This window comes from Symsagittifera roscoffensis, chromosome 3, assembly GCF_963678635.1.
Source record: "Symsagittifera roscoffensis chromosome 3, txSymRosc1.1, whole genome shotgun sequence".
Taxonomy (NCBI): Eukaryota; Metazoa; Xenacoelomorpha; order Acoela; family Convolutidae; genus Symsagittifera; species Symsagittifera roscoffensis.
Window position 1 is genome coordinate 44,463,559 of NC_087064.1, and position 16,481 is coordinate 44,480,039.

Here is a 16,481-nt window from a genome sequence, read left to right on the forward strand (position 1 = left end):
AAAAAGTCTGATTTTATTTTTTAAGTTATGCAATCATTATGTAATTGAGAACTAAATAATTGAGACACTAGTTAATGTTATCCCAATTAAATATGGTGCGACTAAGTGTTTGAAGACTAGATATTGAAAAGAGAAACGGTCTTGTGTGCTTCTGGTCCGCAATCAGTTTGCGAAAACCTGATTCAGTGAGATTAATTTGTCAAGGAGAAACATAGCTTAGTGAAGCGTATGAAGAAAGTAGCAATGTTTTAGTTGTTGAGTTTTGTTTCAGGCGAGAAGTCACGAAGAGGAAAAGAAAGAACAGTTAGATGCTGCAGTGCTGCGTCTGGAAGTGTTGAAGGTTAATTATGCAAACTAGAATATCGATCTCATTAAAAATAAACTTCAAGAATAAGTTCAAAGAGGAGCTATATCTTCTTTTTCCCCAACACTTGAGCTAGTTATAATGAGGTAACATTTGAAAGGTGTGTGTGAAGTGCTGGTTGTTTTCTGGGGCGCGGCTGCTGCTCAACGAGTGTGAAGTGGGTGAGCATTGATTGGGTGCCAATTTAGTTTCCCTCTGATTGATGCAAACTCATTTCAACAGCAACACTATCTACCTCAAAAAATATTTTAACCGTATTTTGAGCTGAAATATAGCAGCAATAATTTGATAACACAACAATTTTGTTGAAAACGCAGTCAAAAAAAAGAAACCGTTTCTGTTCTAATGTAACAGGAGTTTGAAATGATTTCGTGTAAAGTCAGCGAAGTCAAATTTAAAATGTGTTGAAAAGTCAAAAAAATAAATCGGTAGCTATTGAATTAAAGTTGAGCCAAAGTTGACCGAGGTAGCCTAGCTTGTCAATAGCTCGTTTTACAAATTGACACCTGAACTTGACATTGAACCTCACTGAATTGGGAGAAATCGTGACTTATCTTGTCAATCATTTTGCATATAATTACCCATTTTTTAATGATTTTTTGTGCTCTGAAAAATAGTAAGTGTGAACTTATTTGTCCTGGCCAAGAATTTTGTTTGTTTTTGTTTTTCCAGGCAAGCTTGGTGCGCAATAGTCTGGTGATGATAAGTGACGCTGGAGTCCGTTTGGCACAAGGAATGGAAAAGATAAGTCTGGGTCAGCACAAAGTTTCCAAAATGATTCCAGTTATTCCTGTACATCTTGCCACCCCGACTCCAAACAACCCCACCAACACCTCCTGCTATCCAGGAGCAGATGTGACAAACAACTTGGTCGAAAATCTTGCCCAGGAAATTGGAATAGTTAGATCTACTCCTCAAGAATGTAGTCATCTTTGTGAGCCACTTTTCAAACGTGCCCAGTATCAGACTCATGGCTCTTCTTCGTTCTATAATTACCCAACTTCTTCGGCTATTTCTAACAACCCACTAGCGAGGCTGAATCTCGCACCTCCTCCTTACTCACCTCCATCCCCGGGTCTTCAGCGAGACTACAGTACTGGCTCGCAACAAACATCCGGAGGGGTTCACACATGTCGACGCATGAACAGAATGAAGTACTACCAAAATAGAGAAAGTAGTTACAATTCAGACGGAGCTAGTCCCCGAATGCGCTCTGGAAAATTCACGGACGCATACGATGAAATACACAGTGACGAAGCTACGTTTGACTTGAACGATTCCGACTTCGAGCAAAATTTTGAGACGATTGATTTTGACCAGATCAGAAGAAGCAGAAGCCAGACTGACGCAGTCACAGGAGCAGCGTCTAACTCCATTGTGACGACTCCCTTCTCAAGTGAGAAGCAGTTTAGTGTATCTCCTTCAGGGGAAGCCAACGACCCTGGAACTGACCAGGAAGTCTATTCTCAACCCCTACGATGGGATCCGGCTAATCTGCTCAAGGACGCGGCTTCAACCAATAAGATCTTCGCTAGTGTGTATAACCAGATGAACGAACAAGTGGCACATTGTGAGATGCCCAATTGTTCTCAGGAGCCTTACTTGAACTTAATTAACAAGTGCAATCCGAATTGTGAAAGATGCAGTAGCGGCTCGAAGGAGGACACTACTGATCTAAGTATGTCTTGCGACAGAACCAATAGGATGTCAGCCGCAGAGTTTGATGGTTAGTTTCACGTTTTCCGGTTAATCTGGAACATTGGTCGGTAAAATGTCAAATGCTTTTCACCTTTTCAGCGAAATGAATTCAAAGTGGTAAATTTGACTGAATTTTAAAAAAATTGTTTCACATGACTGGTTTGGGAACTGGGCTTATCTTTGTCATTTCTGGTGTTATATGAAGCTTTTATATGAGCTCAAACCATTACTCTTTTAAGTTCTTTTCACTGATTTCTTTTCCTCTTACACTCGGGCTGTGCAGTCGATCACCTGGTTAAATCCATGACTTTATACTTTAATATTTTTTCACCAATTGATAGAGTATTCTCAACAACAAGCAGCTTTAAAGCGTCGAGACGGGATGAAAGTCCGCTCGGGTTCTTTGCACGCTCAAACAATGCTCACAAACCGACTAAAGAGACAGCAGCATCTGCAATCTCACAGCGGCAGTGTGGACTTGAACCTCAAAATGAGAGATTCCACCAAAAAAGAGTCAACTCATGTAGTAACTCCGGAAGCTAGAGCTTCGAAAACTGGCAGCGAGATAGAGAAGGCTTCTAATTGTAGTCTGGAACATGTGGACTTGATGTCCCATATGCTTGACACGTTCTTTTCAGTTGAAGAGAGCGAACATTTTGAAACTTCCGCGGCAGAAGGTCTGCAAACTTTGATAAATGTTGTTGTTCAATGTCTGTACTTTTAGTTCCAGTAGCTGCTTTGATGTTTAGTTGGTATTGTGCCTGAACTTTTCGTTGAATATGTTTTCGAACTTGTTTAAGCTGTCTACCATATTTGTATCTGCCATATGTTTGTTTTATACGTCCATGGGGTTGTTTTCATGGGGTAAATGTACATTTTTTTTAGAGCAAAGTGGTCTAACTCAGCTAGTTTTCGTTACCGATGTTGTTATTTGAAATTGATATTTTTAAAATAGCTTGAATATACTGAAACAGTGTTAAAACATCAGAACAGGAGCGATCAGTAACTGTTTAAACGTACATGGAGTAGAATCTGGTAGACTGCTATCGAACGGCTTTTTACTTCCTTATCCGAGTCGCTCCTTCAGACGTTTACTACTAAACACTTACTTTTGGTTTTTTAAAAACAAACATTTGATAAAATTTATGTTTCTTGATTCTAATAAACTGATTGTAACGGTAGAATTAGTTTTTTAATGATTGTGTTAATGAATTAAATGAATTTTCACTTATTTAGGTAATCTGTTTTCAGCAAATTTTTCACGCTTAATTTTAAATTTTGGTGGTTTGACGCTTGATTTTTAATTAAGTTCACTTCAGATTTCTTCGATGAACACAAAGCGAAATTGAAAGCGAAAATGAAACGCTTTCCAATAGCAAAAGTGCATATAGAACTTAAGCTTTATTTTGAAAAAAAAAAAAATCATTTTCGCTTTAGATTCGCTGTCAAAAAGGCGTCAATCACAAAAACAATGTTGAGATTGGAACAGGTTTTTTGGTCTCTTTGAGCTCATTAACAATTTTGCAACCTGTTGGCTACGTTTGAATGACTTTTAGTTTCTTAGTTTTATGTTCAGTTATCCTGGTCTTAAGTGCTCTTCAATGTCTTGCACGGTGTTTAACGTTTAACTTCAAGAGATTCAATTCAAAAAATACCGCAAGTTATAAATGAAATATCCGAGCTCATCAATCTGATGTGCTTTATTACAAGTAAGCTTTGCTAGCGTAGAATAATAAGATGAGTCCACTTTTTCCCAACCACCTTCACAAATTTAAGTGCAGCGTTCAGTGTTTTGTGAAAGGTCTGATCTAGCTATATCTACTGTAGTAAAGCGCATTCTTTGCTGTCTGATTTGGTAACTGGAATTTGAGTATACACGTAATTGCGTCTAAAAAATCCAAAAAAGTGGGAATTCAGATTTCAATTATTTGAAGAAAAAAAATGTATTTGAGATTTTTTTCTGATGTAAAATTAATGTAGTCTGATTTTCCCATATACTCAATTTCTTCGCCGCCCCGGTATACAAGTATGGGTGATCTTAATTCAATCGATTACACTATGGCCAAGTGGTTAAGTCAATTGACTCTTGTGCAGGCGGCTGAAGGTCGAATACTGAATCCCCCAGAGGGTTTTGTATTTTGCCATTGATTTTTCATGGCATATTTGTAGTGACCTGTATTTTTTCTGCTATTTTAGAGCTCATTTTTGCAGTTTTTTTGTGTGTGCGAAGTACAGACTTGCCTCTGTGGTGAATAATTTATTTAGGAATATTTGTAATTTCAGCATGAAGTTGAAATCATGGTATTGCTTGCATGTTGATGCAACCAGTTTTTGGCTCAAAAAGTGTGAGGTGATTTTTTCTAGGCAAGCAGCCAGAAAATCAGAGCAATGCTGTTGGCTCATCTGTGGAGCCCGATTGTGATGATATCCATCCCCCTTCTGGTCTGCCCCTGGATAGGTCTGCAGTTGAGACTCCACAGCATTCTGTCACTTCTGGTGAAGAGGGAATCTACAGCAACCTCAACCACACCTGGTCATCTGCTCCTTCCCTGCCTGATTCTTGCAGGAGTTGCATGTGTCGGAACTGCGTCGAGGCGGCATCCAACGAAGGTAAATAGTTTTGAGGTGACCTATGAAGAGATTTATATGCGAATATCTGACATATTTGGTAAAAGAAATGAAATTTTACGTGCAACATTTGACCGTATTCGTTTACCTTGATGACTTTGGAGCTCTATTAGGTGTTCTGGGAGCGGACGATGCTCAGATAGATGATGCAGTGTTTGACGACCAGTGTTCGAACAGCTATGTGAACTATAGCAACAGCAGACTGCGTGAATACTCCATGTTCTGGGCAGCAGCTGAATCTGACTCGGATAACAAGAGGAACCCGGCATATGAGGAGTTACAAACTCTCCATAGCGACGACGGACGTAAAAGTGGCCTGGAGGAGACATTAGATCGAGGTAAAAAAAATTTCGAGGTCTAGTCTTAAAATTTCACTGGGACTATGTCAATAGGAGTTAAGTGGATTAAAAAAATTGGACCTGAGAACAGTTTTTTTTTCAGTCTCACAGCGAAGTCGTAACAGTAACTCGGGCAGTTTGAATGACAACTTAGACGAAGCAGATGAGACATCCACTGTGCAGAGAAGGCCCGCCAAAGCAACACATGAAAGATCGCCTCTTAAGTCACCAAGCAAGGTATCTTCAAAAGCGGAGGAGAGTCAAGCAACTGCAAATTCCCAAGAAAGACAAGCTAACTCCAATGGATCCGAAGGAGGCGCAGACGGACAGGAGTTTTCGATCCAGGGGGGAACTCGCGATGAAGTTGGAATCGACAAGAAACCGAATGGAGACTCTCTCACTCCCCAAGATAAGCCACCGACGACTCCAAGTACGAATAAGAACAGTGGCGGATACTCATCGCAACAAATGAGACGGCCACCCAATAAATTTGGAATCAGGAAGGCGTTGTTCAGATTGAAGAACTCGAGGTTATCGACGAGCGAGCCAAATCTATTTAAAAAATAGGTTAGTTTTTCCTTCGAGCCTAAAACTTAGACTCAATTCTGCTGTTGGAATATAATTACCAAAGTGAGCACAGTTCGTCATTGGCAAAAACCTATTCTGCTACTGGAGTAACACTTTCCAATATCTCTTAGCTAAGCCCAATTACTCTGGAAAAAAACCTATACTGCTCCTGGAGTAAAACTTCCCAATATAGTTTGGCTGTTTTCTGCTTCCTAATGCGAAGTACAAATTCCGGTGTGTTTCTACGTTCACCCCAAAAGTTGTTTTCATAATGCTGTCGTTGAAAGAAAACCTATTTTTTTTTATCTCACTTGAAATCAAAAAGGGATATTGAAGGGAAGGAAATCTTATGTGGTCTGCCATGTGAAGTTATCTTTTTGCTCGGACGACCTATGGTGTTGAGAATTATTAGATCCGGGTCATATCCAGGCACCACACAAAAACATCAGTTGGGTTTGAGTGATAACCCGTGCGATTAGTCTTCAAACATTTTTGCCCGTAAAAATCTGCGTTCCCAACAGACATGTCTTCACCAATAGTCATAATTGTTCACAGATTAAGGAGCCGATTAACGTAGTTCAGACTCTCATATAGTAAAGATGATTTTTTCCGTTTTTTTTCAGGTTCGTTTTTTTGCGGTTTGATTTTTGCAGGCCTCTAATAGAGTGATAAGCTTCCATTTAAGCGATGAAAACTTAAAAATTTGAGAACAAATTTTGGAAACATTTTTTGATTTTTTCTAAGTTATTTTTCGTTTTTCTCGTCACTTTCCAGAAAATTGGTTTCGAATGTGCTTTATTTGCTACTATTATGCAAAACGTTTCAGTTTTTCGTTCATATTTCTCTCCGCCCACGATTTGTTACTGGTCAGAATTTTCTGTGTTACTTGCACACTAACCACCTTTCCCGGTTTAGCACGTCTGTTTCTGAAATCTAAGTCGGTCATACAAGCGACATTTTCAGCAAATACTTGCGCCTGATACTGAATTAGATATATTTGACTCATGTGTACTCTTGGGATGAGTAAGGGTATTGAAAACGGGTAGTAGACTTTCCCGTAAATTATTTTGTTCATAGGATCGCAAAACTTAACTGATTTTCCAATATGTAGTTTCGAAATTCATCAATCATTATTTAAGCATGTCTGCGTTCTAAATACCCGTCACTTTCAAAATTGTCTAATGTTGGTTGTAAATTTACCAATTCCAGTTTGTTGAAATTTCATTTGTTTCTTGTTCTTGTTTAACTTACCGGTTACAAAGGTTTCGGGTTATTTTATCAGCTCTGTGGCCTCGTATTCTGTCGTATGAGCAAATATATTGTATAAGAGTGTGTTCGTGTTTTGAGAGAGGGAACTTGAAAACTTCTTCTGACTTCCAATTTTTTCGATGAAAATGTTTGTTATTTTTTCGCCTCAAAAGGGTAGCTGCTCTAGTATTGTCGGCTTTGTGACCGCTTAGTAAATATTTTTTTGCAAAGTTTAATTGTTGTCCCTGACAGGTTTTTCTCAAACTAAAGTAATTCAAGCCAAATTATGACAAAACCTAAAATTTATGATAGATCTTGTTTTTTGTGATTTTTTTTCGACAGCGGTTTTCGTTTCATTTTATGCCCGCTAATTTGTCATGCTACGTTTGTATTGTTTTGTAAGCGTCAATTAAGTAAAGGGTATTCTGTCAATATAATGTTTCCAAAAGAAACAACCTGAGAGAAGTTGTAAAAGGCCAGAGGGAATGCTCAAAACTATCGAAAGAAGGAAACAACTTATCTGTTTCTGTCACATGACAATGTTAGCAGCTAGAGCGATTATTAATTACCTTAAGTTTTGAAGTTTGGTTACATTTTTTAGTCAATTAGTTATTTTTTTTGGCCAAAATTTAAAAGAATTGTGAAAGAAAACGAAAAATCAGTGTCTACTAATGTTTTTACGATAGTTATTTCTGTATGAGAAATGCAAATTTCTCACCGAAAGAAGTTTTTACCGTTAACAAATTTGAAGTGGAAAATGAGTTTCAAAAGAACATCTGTAATTTTTTTTCAGTTTCTCATTTCAATATAAATATTAGAATTGTTTTTTTTAGAAAGATTGTTGGCATGATAATTTTGCGTTCTGTAACATCTAATGGTTTTTCTCACATGAATTTTCTGTGTTACTTGCACACTAACCACCTTTCCCGGTTTAGCACGTCTGTTTCTGAGACCTAAGTCGGTCATACAAGCGACATTTTCAGCGAATACTTGCGCCTGATACTGAATTAGATAGTTTGAGAGTGTGACACAGGAAGTGCTAAAATGCGAAAAAATGGGATAGCGTTTCTATCACGCACTGATCAAAAAAAGTTAGAAAAAAAACTGATAATGGTGTTTCTATCTAGTATCTATCACATGGCAATATAAGAAGCAAAAACGATTATTGCTGAACCGTCTTCTAGTCCTTAATTTTGTTCTCATTTTTTTTTTTGGTTAGAAGTCAAATTGGGAGTCGGTTGGAACAAGAGTTATCTGCGGTTTTTTTGCTTGTGTCTGAGACGTGCATTTTGACTCAGAATGAAAAGTTTCTTGAAGTTTGTTTTTGTTTTTGTCTCTCGATTTCACAGTTTTACTGACTTTTTTGTTTTTTTTTACGTATTAAAAATTTTCACATTGAAAAAAAGTGAAGATTTTTGGCAATCGAGATACTTTTTGCGTGAATTAACTCATTTTGAAACGTAGACTGGCAACTTTGTTTTTACATCCGTTTCTGAACGAAATCTAAATCAGTTTAGCAAAAATGTTTTTCGGCAATTTGGATGAATCTTGAGTAGCCGCATATCTAAGTCAATAGCCGCATAACTAATTTATTTTAAAAAGGCATCTATTTTTTTTCTTTGCAATTCGAAAGAAACTGAATTGAAATTTTTTTCAACAAAGTTTTTTTGTTTACTTGCGATCATTACTCTTTTCCAACAGTTGTTGGCTTGTTTAATAAGCATTGTCTTGGTCTACTCTAAGTGCGTTGTAAAGTAAGTTTTTTATGCGCTTGTGTACTTTGGTGACTTCGCTTTTTCTGCCTCAAAGTTTCTTTTTCGGCTTTATTACCGCTGTGTAATTTATGTTTCGATGCTAACCGAAACAAATACTACCAACATTTGCAATTGTCTTAGTTCGCATGTTTTCTTCAAGTTGAGTGTGCGCCAATCAAGAGGAACGTATAAAAATATCTATTTTTTCGACCTTTTTCAAAACTTGGTTAAATTCGCGAACCAAAGATGATTCCATGTCTATATTGAGCTCTTCACTGATAATGCTTGTGACTGGAATGTTCGGCTAAGGTGATTTTAAAAAAGTGGTGCAATGACGTCAGTGCGATTCCAGCCGAATAAGTTTTTTGAATGCTTTTGTCCCTTGTTTGATTTTGTGCTGATTCTACAAAATGTCAATTCCCAAAGCAGATTAAGTCTTTAGTAATTGATGATCAGCTGTTGCGTTTTGCAAGCTGATCAGATAACTACCGATATATTTGACTCATGTGTACCCTTGGGATGTGTAAGGGTATTGAAACCGGGTAGTAGACCTTCCCGTAAATTATTTTGTTCATAGGATCGCAAAAGTTAACTGATTTTCCAATATGTACTTTCGAAATTCATCAATCATTATTTAAGCATGTCTGCGTTCTAAATACCCGTCACTTTCAAAATTGTCTAATGTTGGTTGTAAATTTACCAATTCCAGTTTGTTGAAATTTCATTTGTTTCTTGTTCTTTTTTAACTTATCGGTTACAAAGATTTCGGGTTATCTTATAAGCTTTGTGGCCTCGTATTCTGTGGTATGAGCAAATATATTTTATAAGAGTGTGTTCGTGTTTTGAGAGAGGGAACTTGAAAACTTCTTCTGACTTCCAATTTTTTCGATGAAAATGTTGGTTTTTTTTTCGCCTCAAAAGGGTAGCTGCTCTAGTATTGTCGGCTTTGTGACCGCTTAGTAAAGATTTTTTTTGCAAAGTTTAATTGTTGTCCTTGACAGGTTTTTCTCAAACTAAAAGTAATTCAAGCCAAATTATGACAAAACCTAAAATTTATGATCGATCTTGTTTTTTGTGACTTTTTTCGACAGCGGTTTTCGTTTCATTTTATGCCCGGTAATTTGTCATGCTTCGTTTGTATTGTTTTGTAAGCGTCAATTAAGTAAAGGGTATTCTGTCAATATAATGTTTCCAAAAGAAACAACTTATCTCTTTCTGTCACATGACAATGTTAGCAGCTAGAGCGATTATTAGTTTATCTTAAGTTTTGAAGTTTGGTTGAATTTTTTAGTTAATTAGTTTTTTTTGCCAAAATTTAAAAGACTTGTGAAAGAAAACGAAAAATCAGTGTCTATTAATGTTTTAACGATAGTTATTTCTGTATGAGAAATGCAAATTTCTCACCGAGAGAAGTTTATACCGTAAACAAATTTGAAGTTGAAAATGAGTTTCAAAAGAACATCTGTAATTTTTTTTCAGTAATCATTTCAATATAAATATTAGAATTGTTTTTTTTAAAAAGATTGTTGGCATGATGATTTTGCGTTCTGTAACATCTAATGGTTTTTCTCACTTGAATTTTCTGTGTTACTTGCACACTAACCACCTTTCCCGGTTTAGCACGTCTGTTGCTGTCTGTAAGTCGGTCATACAAGCGACATTTTCAGCAAATACTTGCGCCTGATACTGAATTAGATAGTTTGAGAATGTGACACAGGAAGTGCTAAAATGAGAAAAAAATGGGATAGCGTTTCTATCACGCACTTATCAAAAAAAGTTAGAAAAAAAACTGATAATGGTGTTTCTATCTTGTATCTATCACATGGCAATATAAGAAGCAAAAACGATTATTGCTGAACCGTCTTCTAGTCCTTAATTTTGTTCTCATTTTTTTTTTGGTTAGAAGTTAAATCGGGAGCCGGTTGGAACGAGAGTTATCTGCGGTTTTTTTTTGCTTGTGTCTGAGAAGTGCATTTTGACTCAGAATGAAAAGTTTCTTGAAGTTTCTTTTCATAAAAGTTTCTTGAATTTTGTTTTTGTTTTCGTCTCTCGATTTCACATAGTTTTACTGATATTTTTTGGTGTTTTTTTACGTATTAAAATTTTTCCATTGAAAAAAGGAAGATTTTTGGCAATCCAGATACTTTTTGCGTGAAATAACTCATTTTGGAACGTAGACTGGCAAGTTTGTTTTTACATCCGTTTCTGAACGAAATCTAAATCAGTTTCGCCTCAAAAGGGTGGCTGCGAAATCTAAAATAAATCAAAGCAGATTAAGTCTTTAGTAATTGATGATCAGCTATTGCGTTTTGCAAGCTGATCAGATAATTACCGATATATTTGACTCATATGTACCCTTGGGATGAGTAAGGGTATTGAATCCGGGTAGTAGACTTTCCCGTAAATTATTTTGTTCACAGGATCGCAAAACTTAACTGATTTTCTAATTTGTACTTTCGAAATTCATCAATTATTATTTTAGCATGTCTGCGTTCTAAATACCCGTCACTTTTTAAAGTTGTCTAATGTTGGTTGTAAATTTACCAATTCCAATTTGTTGAAATTTCTTTTATGTTTCTTTTTCTTTTTTAACTTATCGGTTACAAAGATTTCTGGTTATTTTATCAGCTTTGTGGCCTCGTATTCTGTCGTATGAGCAAATATATTTTATAAGAGTGTGTTCGTGTTTTGAGAGAGGGAACTTGGAAACTTCTTCTGACTTCCAATTTTTTAGATGAAAATGTTCGTTTTTTTTTCGCCTGAAAAGGGTGGCTGCTCTAGTATTGTCGGCTTTGTGACCGCTTAGTAAATATTTTTTTGCAAAGTTTAATTGTTGTCCCTGACAGATTTTTCTCAAACTAAAAGTAATTCAAGCCAAATTATGACAAAACCTAAAATTTATGATAGATCTTGTTTTTTGTGAATTTTTTCGACAGCGGTTTTCGTTTCATTTTATGCCCGGTAATTTGTCATGCTTCGTTTGTACTGTTTTGTAAGCGTCAATTAAGTAAAGGGTATGTGTCAATATAATGTTTCCAAAAGAAGGAACCTGAGAGAAGTTTAATAAGGCCAGAGGAAATGCTCAAAATTATCGAAAAAAGGAAACAAGTTATCTGTTTCTGTCACATGACAATGTTAGCAGCTAGAGCGATTATTAATTTATCTTGAGTTTTGAAGTTTGGTTAATTTTCTTAGTTAATTAGTTATTTTTTTTGGCCAAAATTTAAAAGAATTGTGAAAGAAAACAAAAAATCAGTGTCTACTAATGTTTTAACGATATTATTTCTGTATGAGAACTGCAATTTTCTCACCGAGAAAAGTTTCTACCGTAAACAAATTTGAAGTTGAAAATGAGTTTCAAAAGAAAATCTGTAATTTTTTTTTCAAATTCTCATTTCAATATAAATGTTAGAATTGTTTTTTTAAAAGATTGTTGGCATGATGATTTTGCGTTCTGTAACATCTAATGGTTTTTCTCACATACATTTTGGTCAAAATTGATATAAGAGAAAATGAATTGCAGAATATTTAATTCAAAATTGAAAAGCAAGCTTTTTCATCATATATTTCACACATATTCGATTTTCGGTATTTATTCAGTCATTTTGCAAACCTTATTTCATTCGAATACCAAAAATAGGGGAAAATTTCCATTGTGGCCGAAAACTTTTTTGAGTAATGAACGTAGTGAAAACTCATAGGTGTTGCTGATTTTTTTTTCAGGGAAAAGTCGTTAAAAATTGATGCACGTAGGTTTAATGCACTTTTTGAGTTCAATTGAAATTCATCTGCTGAAGTTGAGGTAAATGGCGCAAAAAACGTGGACGGTTTCTAATTTCGAAAGTGGAATTTAATTTCTAGGTTTTCGAGCGCAGCGAAAACTCTTCCTATTGATCCAGTTTTCTCAAGTTGGGTTCATGTTATCAAAAAAGCGCCAATCTTAAATTGTTCTAGAAATTCAAAGAGTTTAAAGGACATCTATTTTTTCTTTGAAATTCGAAAATTAAGATTTTTCAAGAAAGTCAGCGTTTTCTTTCATGTTTACTTGCGTTCATTACTCTTTTCCAATCTTCGATTGGCTATGTTTTAAATATGTAGTAGCTGTTTTTGATTAGAACGCGAGGTGGATGCCATTGCAAAGAATGAAAAATTATTAGGCTAGCTCCAGCAGTCATTTACTATGCCCCAGTCATTTGAAACTTTCAGGTTTATTTCTTGCGTTGGATTTTCGAAGTTTTTTCTAATGCTAAATCAGTTTTTTTTCCTATTATTACCCTGAAAAGTATTATAGTCATCAGTATAGTGGTTGTGCACAAATAAGCAAGCTTCTGGATTAATGTTTTGAGAGTTGTTTGTTCTAGTTGGTTATTTTTGCTCTTTTATAGTCACTTGTTTCTTGTTGTTCAACCTGAAGCTTGTTCTTGGAAGCTGCAAGAGAGTATCTCGCATTACTTGCCAGTCGGCTAATTGGAGTCGTATGTGAACTCAAATGACGAGTCAAATGATGCCTTTCTTTGAAACTTTCCCCACACGAGGAACACTTGAAATTCTTGATCACATTTTTAAACGCCGATGTTTTCACGGAATCAGAACTGATTTTCCCTGCCATTGATGAACTGTTGGGTTTTTCGTTGGCTGTTGAATTCCCGCATGCGTGGAAGTTTCGCATATGCTGAACTAAATCGCTCGTTAGTCGAAATGAGATGCTGCAGTGTGCACACCAGTTGACAGCTTCAATTGCGGAACCCAAGTTGGCGCTCAGAACTGGCGAAACGCCCAGTTGACTCACGGGGTTCAGATTGAATGTGCCACCCGAATTGTTGAAATAGTGAGTAGGGTTTCCTTGCACTAGTCTGTTCTGGTTGTGAGTGTGGAGTGGTTGGGTGGATTTCAAGTGAGCAACTTGCTGTGGGTCGTTGAGAATGGCTGCTGTGTTGCTGTACAAGTCTTGTATAGGGTAGTGCTGAGAAAAGTTGTTGTAGAATATTTGAGGATTAGCATGTAGTGACGTTTTCCATGTTTCTTGCCATGCTACCAGATGCTTATAGTCCTGAAAAAACAGGAAATGTAACTTGGCCAGTAAATTGGTAATTATTGTGATTCTCCTGGCGCAGGGCGTCTTTTTTTCATGCAAAATAAGGTACCATAAATAAGATAGGTTGTAATTTGTAATATTAAAATTTTTTAAGATGTGAATCTTGTTGCCCGTGAAACCGGTTGAAAAGGCAAAATTGGAAAAGGGGAAAACGTTTTTTTTTCATCAGGCGTACTTTTTATAAGTTACCGTGGTCGGGACAATCTGCGCTATTTGCGAAGCAACCGGCTTAGTTTTGTTTGTTATTGATTAATTTGAAAACAACCAACCTGAAGTTTTGAGTGATCCTTGTTCGTGATTACACTGGTCCGGTTGAAGTTATTAGTATCTGCTTCCTTACTGTTATCTAGAAACAATTTTTTATTTATGTGCCAATAATAATGAAATCCTTCATTCAAAATGTATCGGATTTAACGCACCTCGTAGTTTGGAACTGTCGCTCGCCTGTTTGAGATAGAATTGGATGAGTTGCTCATTTATGCCTCGTGTTGTATACTCGAACAGGAGGTGTTCTTGGATGCTCTTTTCGTTGTTGGGCACTGACTTGAAACAATAGGGGCAACGATACTGCTCAACTTCGCTGCATTGACTCGTGTCTTCTTTTTTAGTGTTTTTGCTGATGGGGCTCGAAGAAATGACTGAGTTAATGTCAGACATAATCAGTTGAAATTGAACAAATGTTTGTTCTTCTGAATTTTCAAACTGGAAATATGAATCTGCCGCTAATGAATTGTAGCCGATGTGACTGGACGTAGGTTGAGTGGAGCTGACTTGATCAAATTGAGGCTGGGAGAATGTGTCAATCCATCAATTAGATTCCTTCTCTCAATCATCCAGCGGAATCTGTTATTGTGTGTTATCTGGTGTCAATTAGGCCAGTTAAGTCGAGTGTGATTAAGTGAAGACAGGGCTAATGTGTTGGTATGTTGGTTGGGTGTCACGTTCGCCTGATTAGGTAGATATGGGAATTGGAATAATCGGCAATGAGTTTTGGAGATAATTCATCTGAAAATGTCATTTTCGCCTCGTTTATTCATATTTAATGTGACACAAATTGCTTGTTTGTCAAGCTCTCTCCGCTCATAAATAGACAGGTTCCAAACTAATGAAGATAGAAGTCTGCTAATTCTGATAATTTTCAATTTCTGATTTTATGTTATGTTCAAACTTCTAAAACAGCAGTTGATTAAACCTGTCTTTGAAATGGGCTCCTCTGAACTAAACTGATCGATTCATTTGAACTATTTGGGCTGTTGATTAGTTTTCGGGGGGCATTATTTGAGCAGATTTTCTACAATTTTGATTGTGATAATTCGATTTGAGCTCAATTGATAAGCCTTTGTTTCTCTGATTTGGCTAAAATAAGATTTGCGGAATTGTTAAATCAATTGAGGAACTTATATGCTGCCTATTGTCCACCTAATCCGTAGGTTATCAATTTAACCGCGCATTATGTTCGCACAGTTTCTCACTGACAGCAATGCCCAGGGGAGAAAATTAGGGAAAAACAGTCGGCAGCTAAAAACTAGTGGCCGATTGCTGAACATTTAACTTGTATCTTTTTCTCTCTCTTCATCTCGAGTGCCAATTGGGCAATCAGTTGTTAATCGACAGCTTAAAATTGAATCAGGGAATAATGCCAATTGGAAATGTTGAAGCACCTGTTGATGTATTCATTTATTTGCAAGATCCTCGTCTTATACACGAGGATATTAAAGATGCTTGAAGATTTCCGTGCAAGTTATTTCAGGTTTTATCAAAATAAGCGCCAAATTAATGAAAACTCTACAATAAGAACAATGTTTAACACAAAAACTAGGTGAAGTTACTTTTTTATCTTTTGCTTCAGACCAATGTCCACGGCACAAAATCAAACTGGAGGTCAACATCTCTGAGTTCAAAGGTCAACGGAATCTACAAACTAATTCTTCACACTGTTTCTGAATCTCTTCTCGGTGCCGTCAAACCATCTAAATCTGAAATAAGTTGTGTTTGTAATGTTCCTGCTTTTCAGTTGAAATTTTTTCCAAGTGCAATACAGTGTCCTAGCATGGTGCATCAAATACGTAATTTATATTTGTATTTTTTATCACATGATTGTTAAGAAGTTTTCCACCATAATCGATCTGTTGAATCGTTTTTCACGTTGTCTTGTCATCTTTAGTTAGAAAATCCAGAATGCTGTAATTTATAATTATCATTTAAATTCCAACTGTTAATAAATAATTTTTTGTTATTCTGTTAAAGTTTAATCTGTTGAATTTCTGAATAGAATTTATCTCCGCAAGTTTTCTTAAAACTTCATTTTAGAATCAGTTGAAATTACTAGGGAGGAGGTCTTGTGTTCACAGATTAAAGAGCCGATGAACGTAGTTCAGACTGTTATATGGGTCATGATGATTTTTTTGATTTTATTTTTACGAAAAGTATTTTGTTCAGGCTCAAATTTACGCGGTACTTCGCGGTTTGACTTAAGATTTTTTTCTAATGTTGAGTTCATTTCCGTCTTGAATGGAAAGAAAACTCCAATTTCGAACAGCAAAATTGTAAAGGTCATAAAAAACTTAATCGGTTTCTAGTTTCGAAAGTGGAATTTAAGTTTTCGATTTTCAAGCGGAATAAAATTTTTATAAGAGTAATGTACGTAGCGAAGACTTTTATATAGGTCTTGATGATTGTTTTTTTTTTTTACCCAAAAGTCTTAAAATATTCTATTAACTACAGATGTGCACATTCATACATGTTAATGCATATATGAATGCACTTAGGTACATATGCACTTTTTGAGT

The 16,481-nt window shown here is 36.1% G+C and overlaps 2 protein-coding genes across 6 annotated transcripts in view; one reads left to right on the forward strand and one right to left on the reverse strand.

The window, feature by feature from the left end:
* Nucleotides 1-15,944, forward strand: part of LOC134842887 (uncharacterized) — a 28,410-nt gene extending 12,466 nt beyond the window's left edge. The window contains exons 5-11 of one of the 5 annotated variants that reach the window (XM_063859395.1): nucleotides 272-340; nucleotides 1,037-2,090; nucleotides 2,404-2,739; nucleotides 4,427-4,672; nucleotides 4,804-5,028; nucleotides 5,132-5,595; nucleotides 15,542-15,943. In XM_063859395.1, the coding sequence (XP_063715465.1) occupies nucleotides 272-340; nucleotides 1,037-2,090; nucleotides 2,404-2,739; nucleotides 4,427-4,672; nucleotides 4,804-5,028; nucleotides 5,132-5,595 (2,394 nt within the window). In that variant the 3' untranslated portion in view covers nucleotides 15,542-15,943. The other 4 variants (XM_063859396.1, XM_063859398.1, XM_063859399.1 and 1 more) reach the window with 4 other exon arrangements.
* LOC134842890 (uncharacterized) lies at nucleotides 12,408-15,099 on the reverse strand. The gene is made up of 3 exons (XM_063859402.1): nucleotides 14,112-15,099; nucleotides 13,962-14,038; nucleotides 12,408-13,647 (listed from the first exon to the last, which is right to left on the reverse strand). The coding sequence occupies exons 1-3, from the start codon at nucleotides 14,347-14,349 to the stop codon at nucleotides 12,955-12,957; spliced, it is 1,008 nt and encodes a 335-aa protein (XP_063715472.1). The 5' UTR covers nucleotides 14,350-15,099; the 3' UTR covers nucleotides 12,408-12,954.
* Nucleotides 15,945-16,481: the final 537 nt, after the last annotated feature.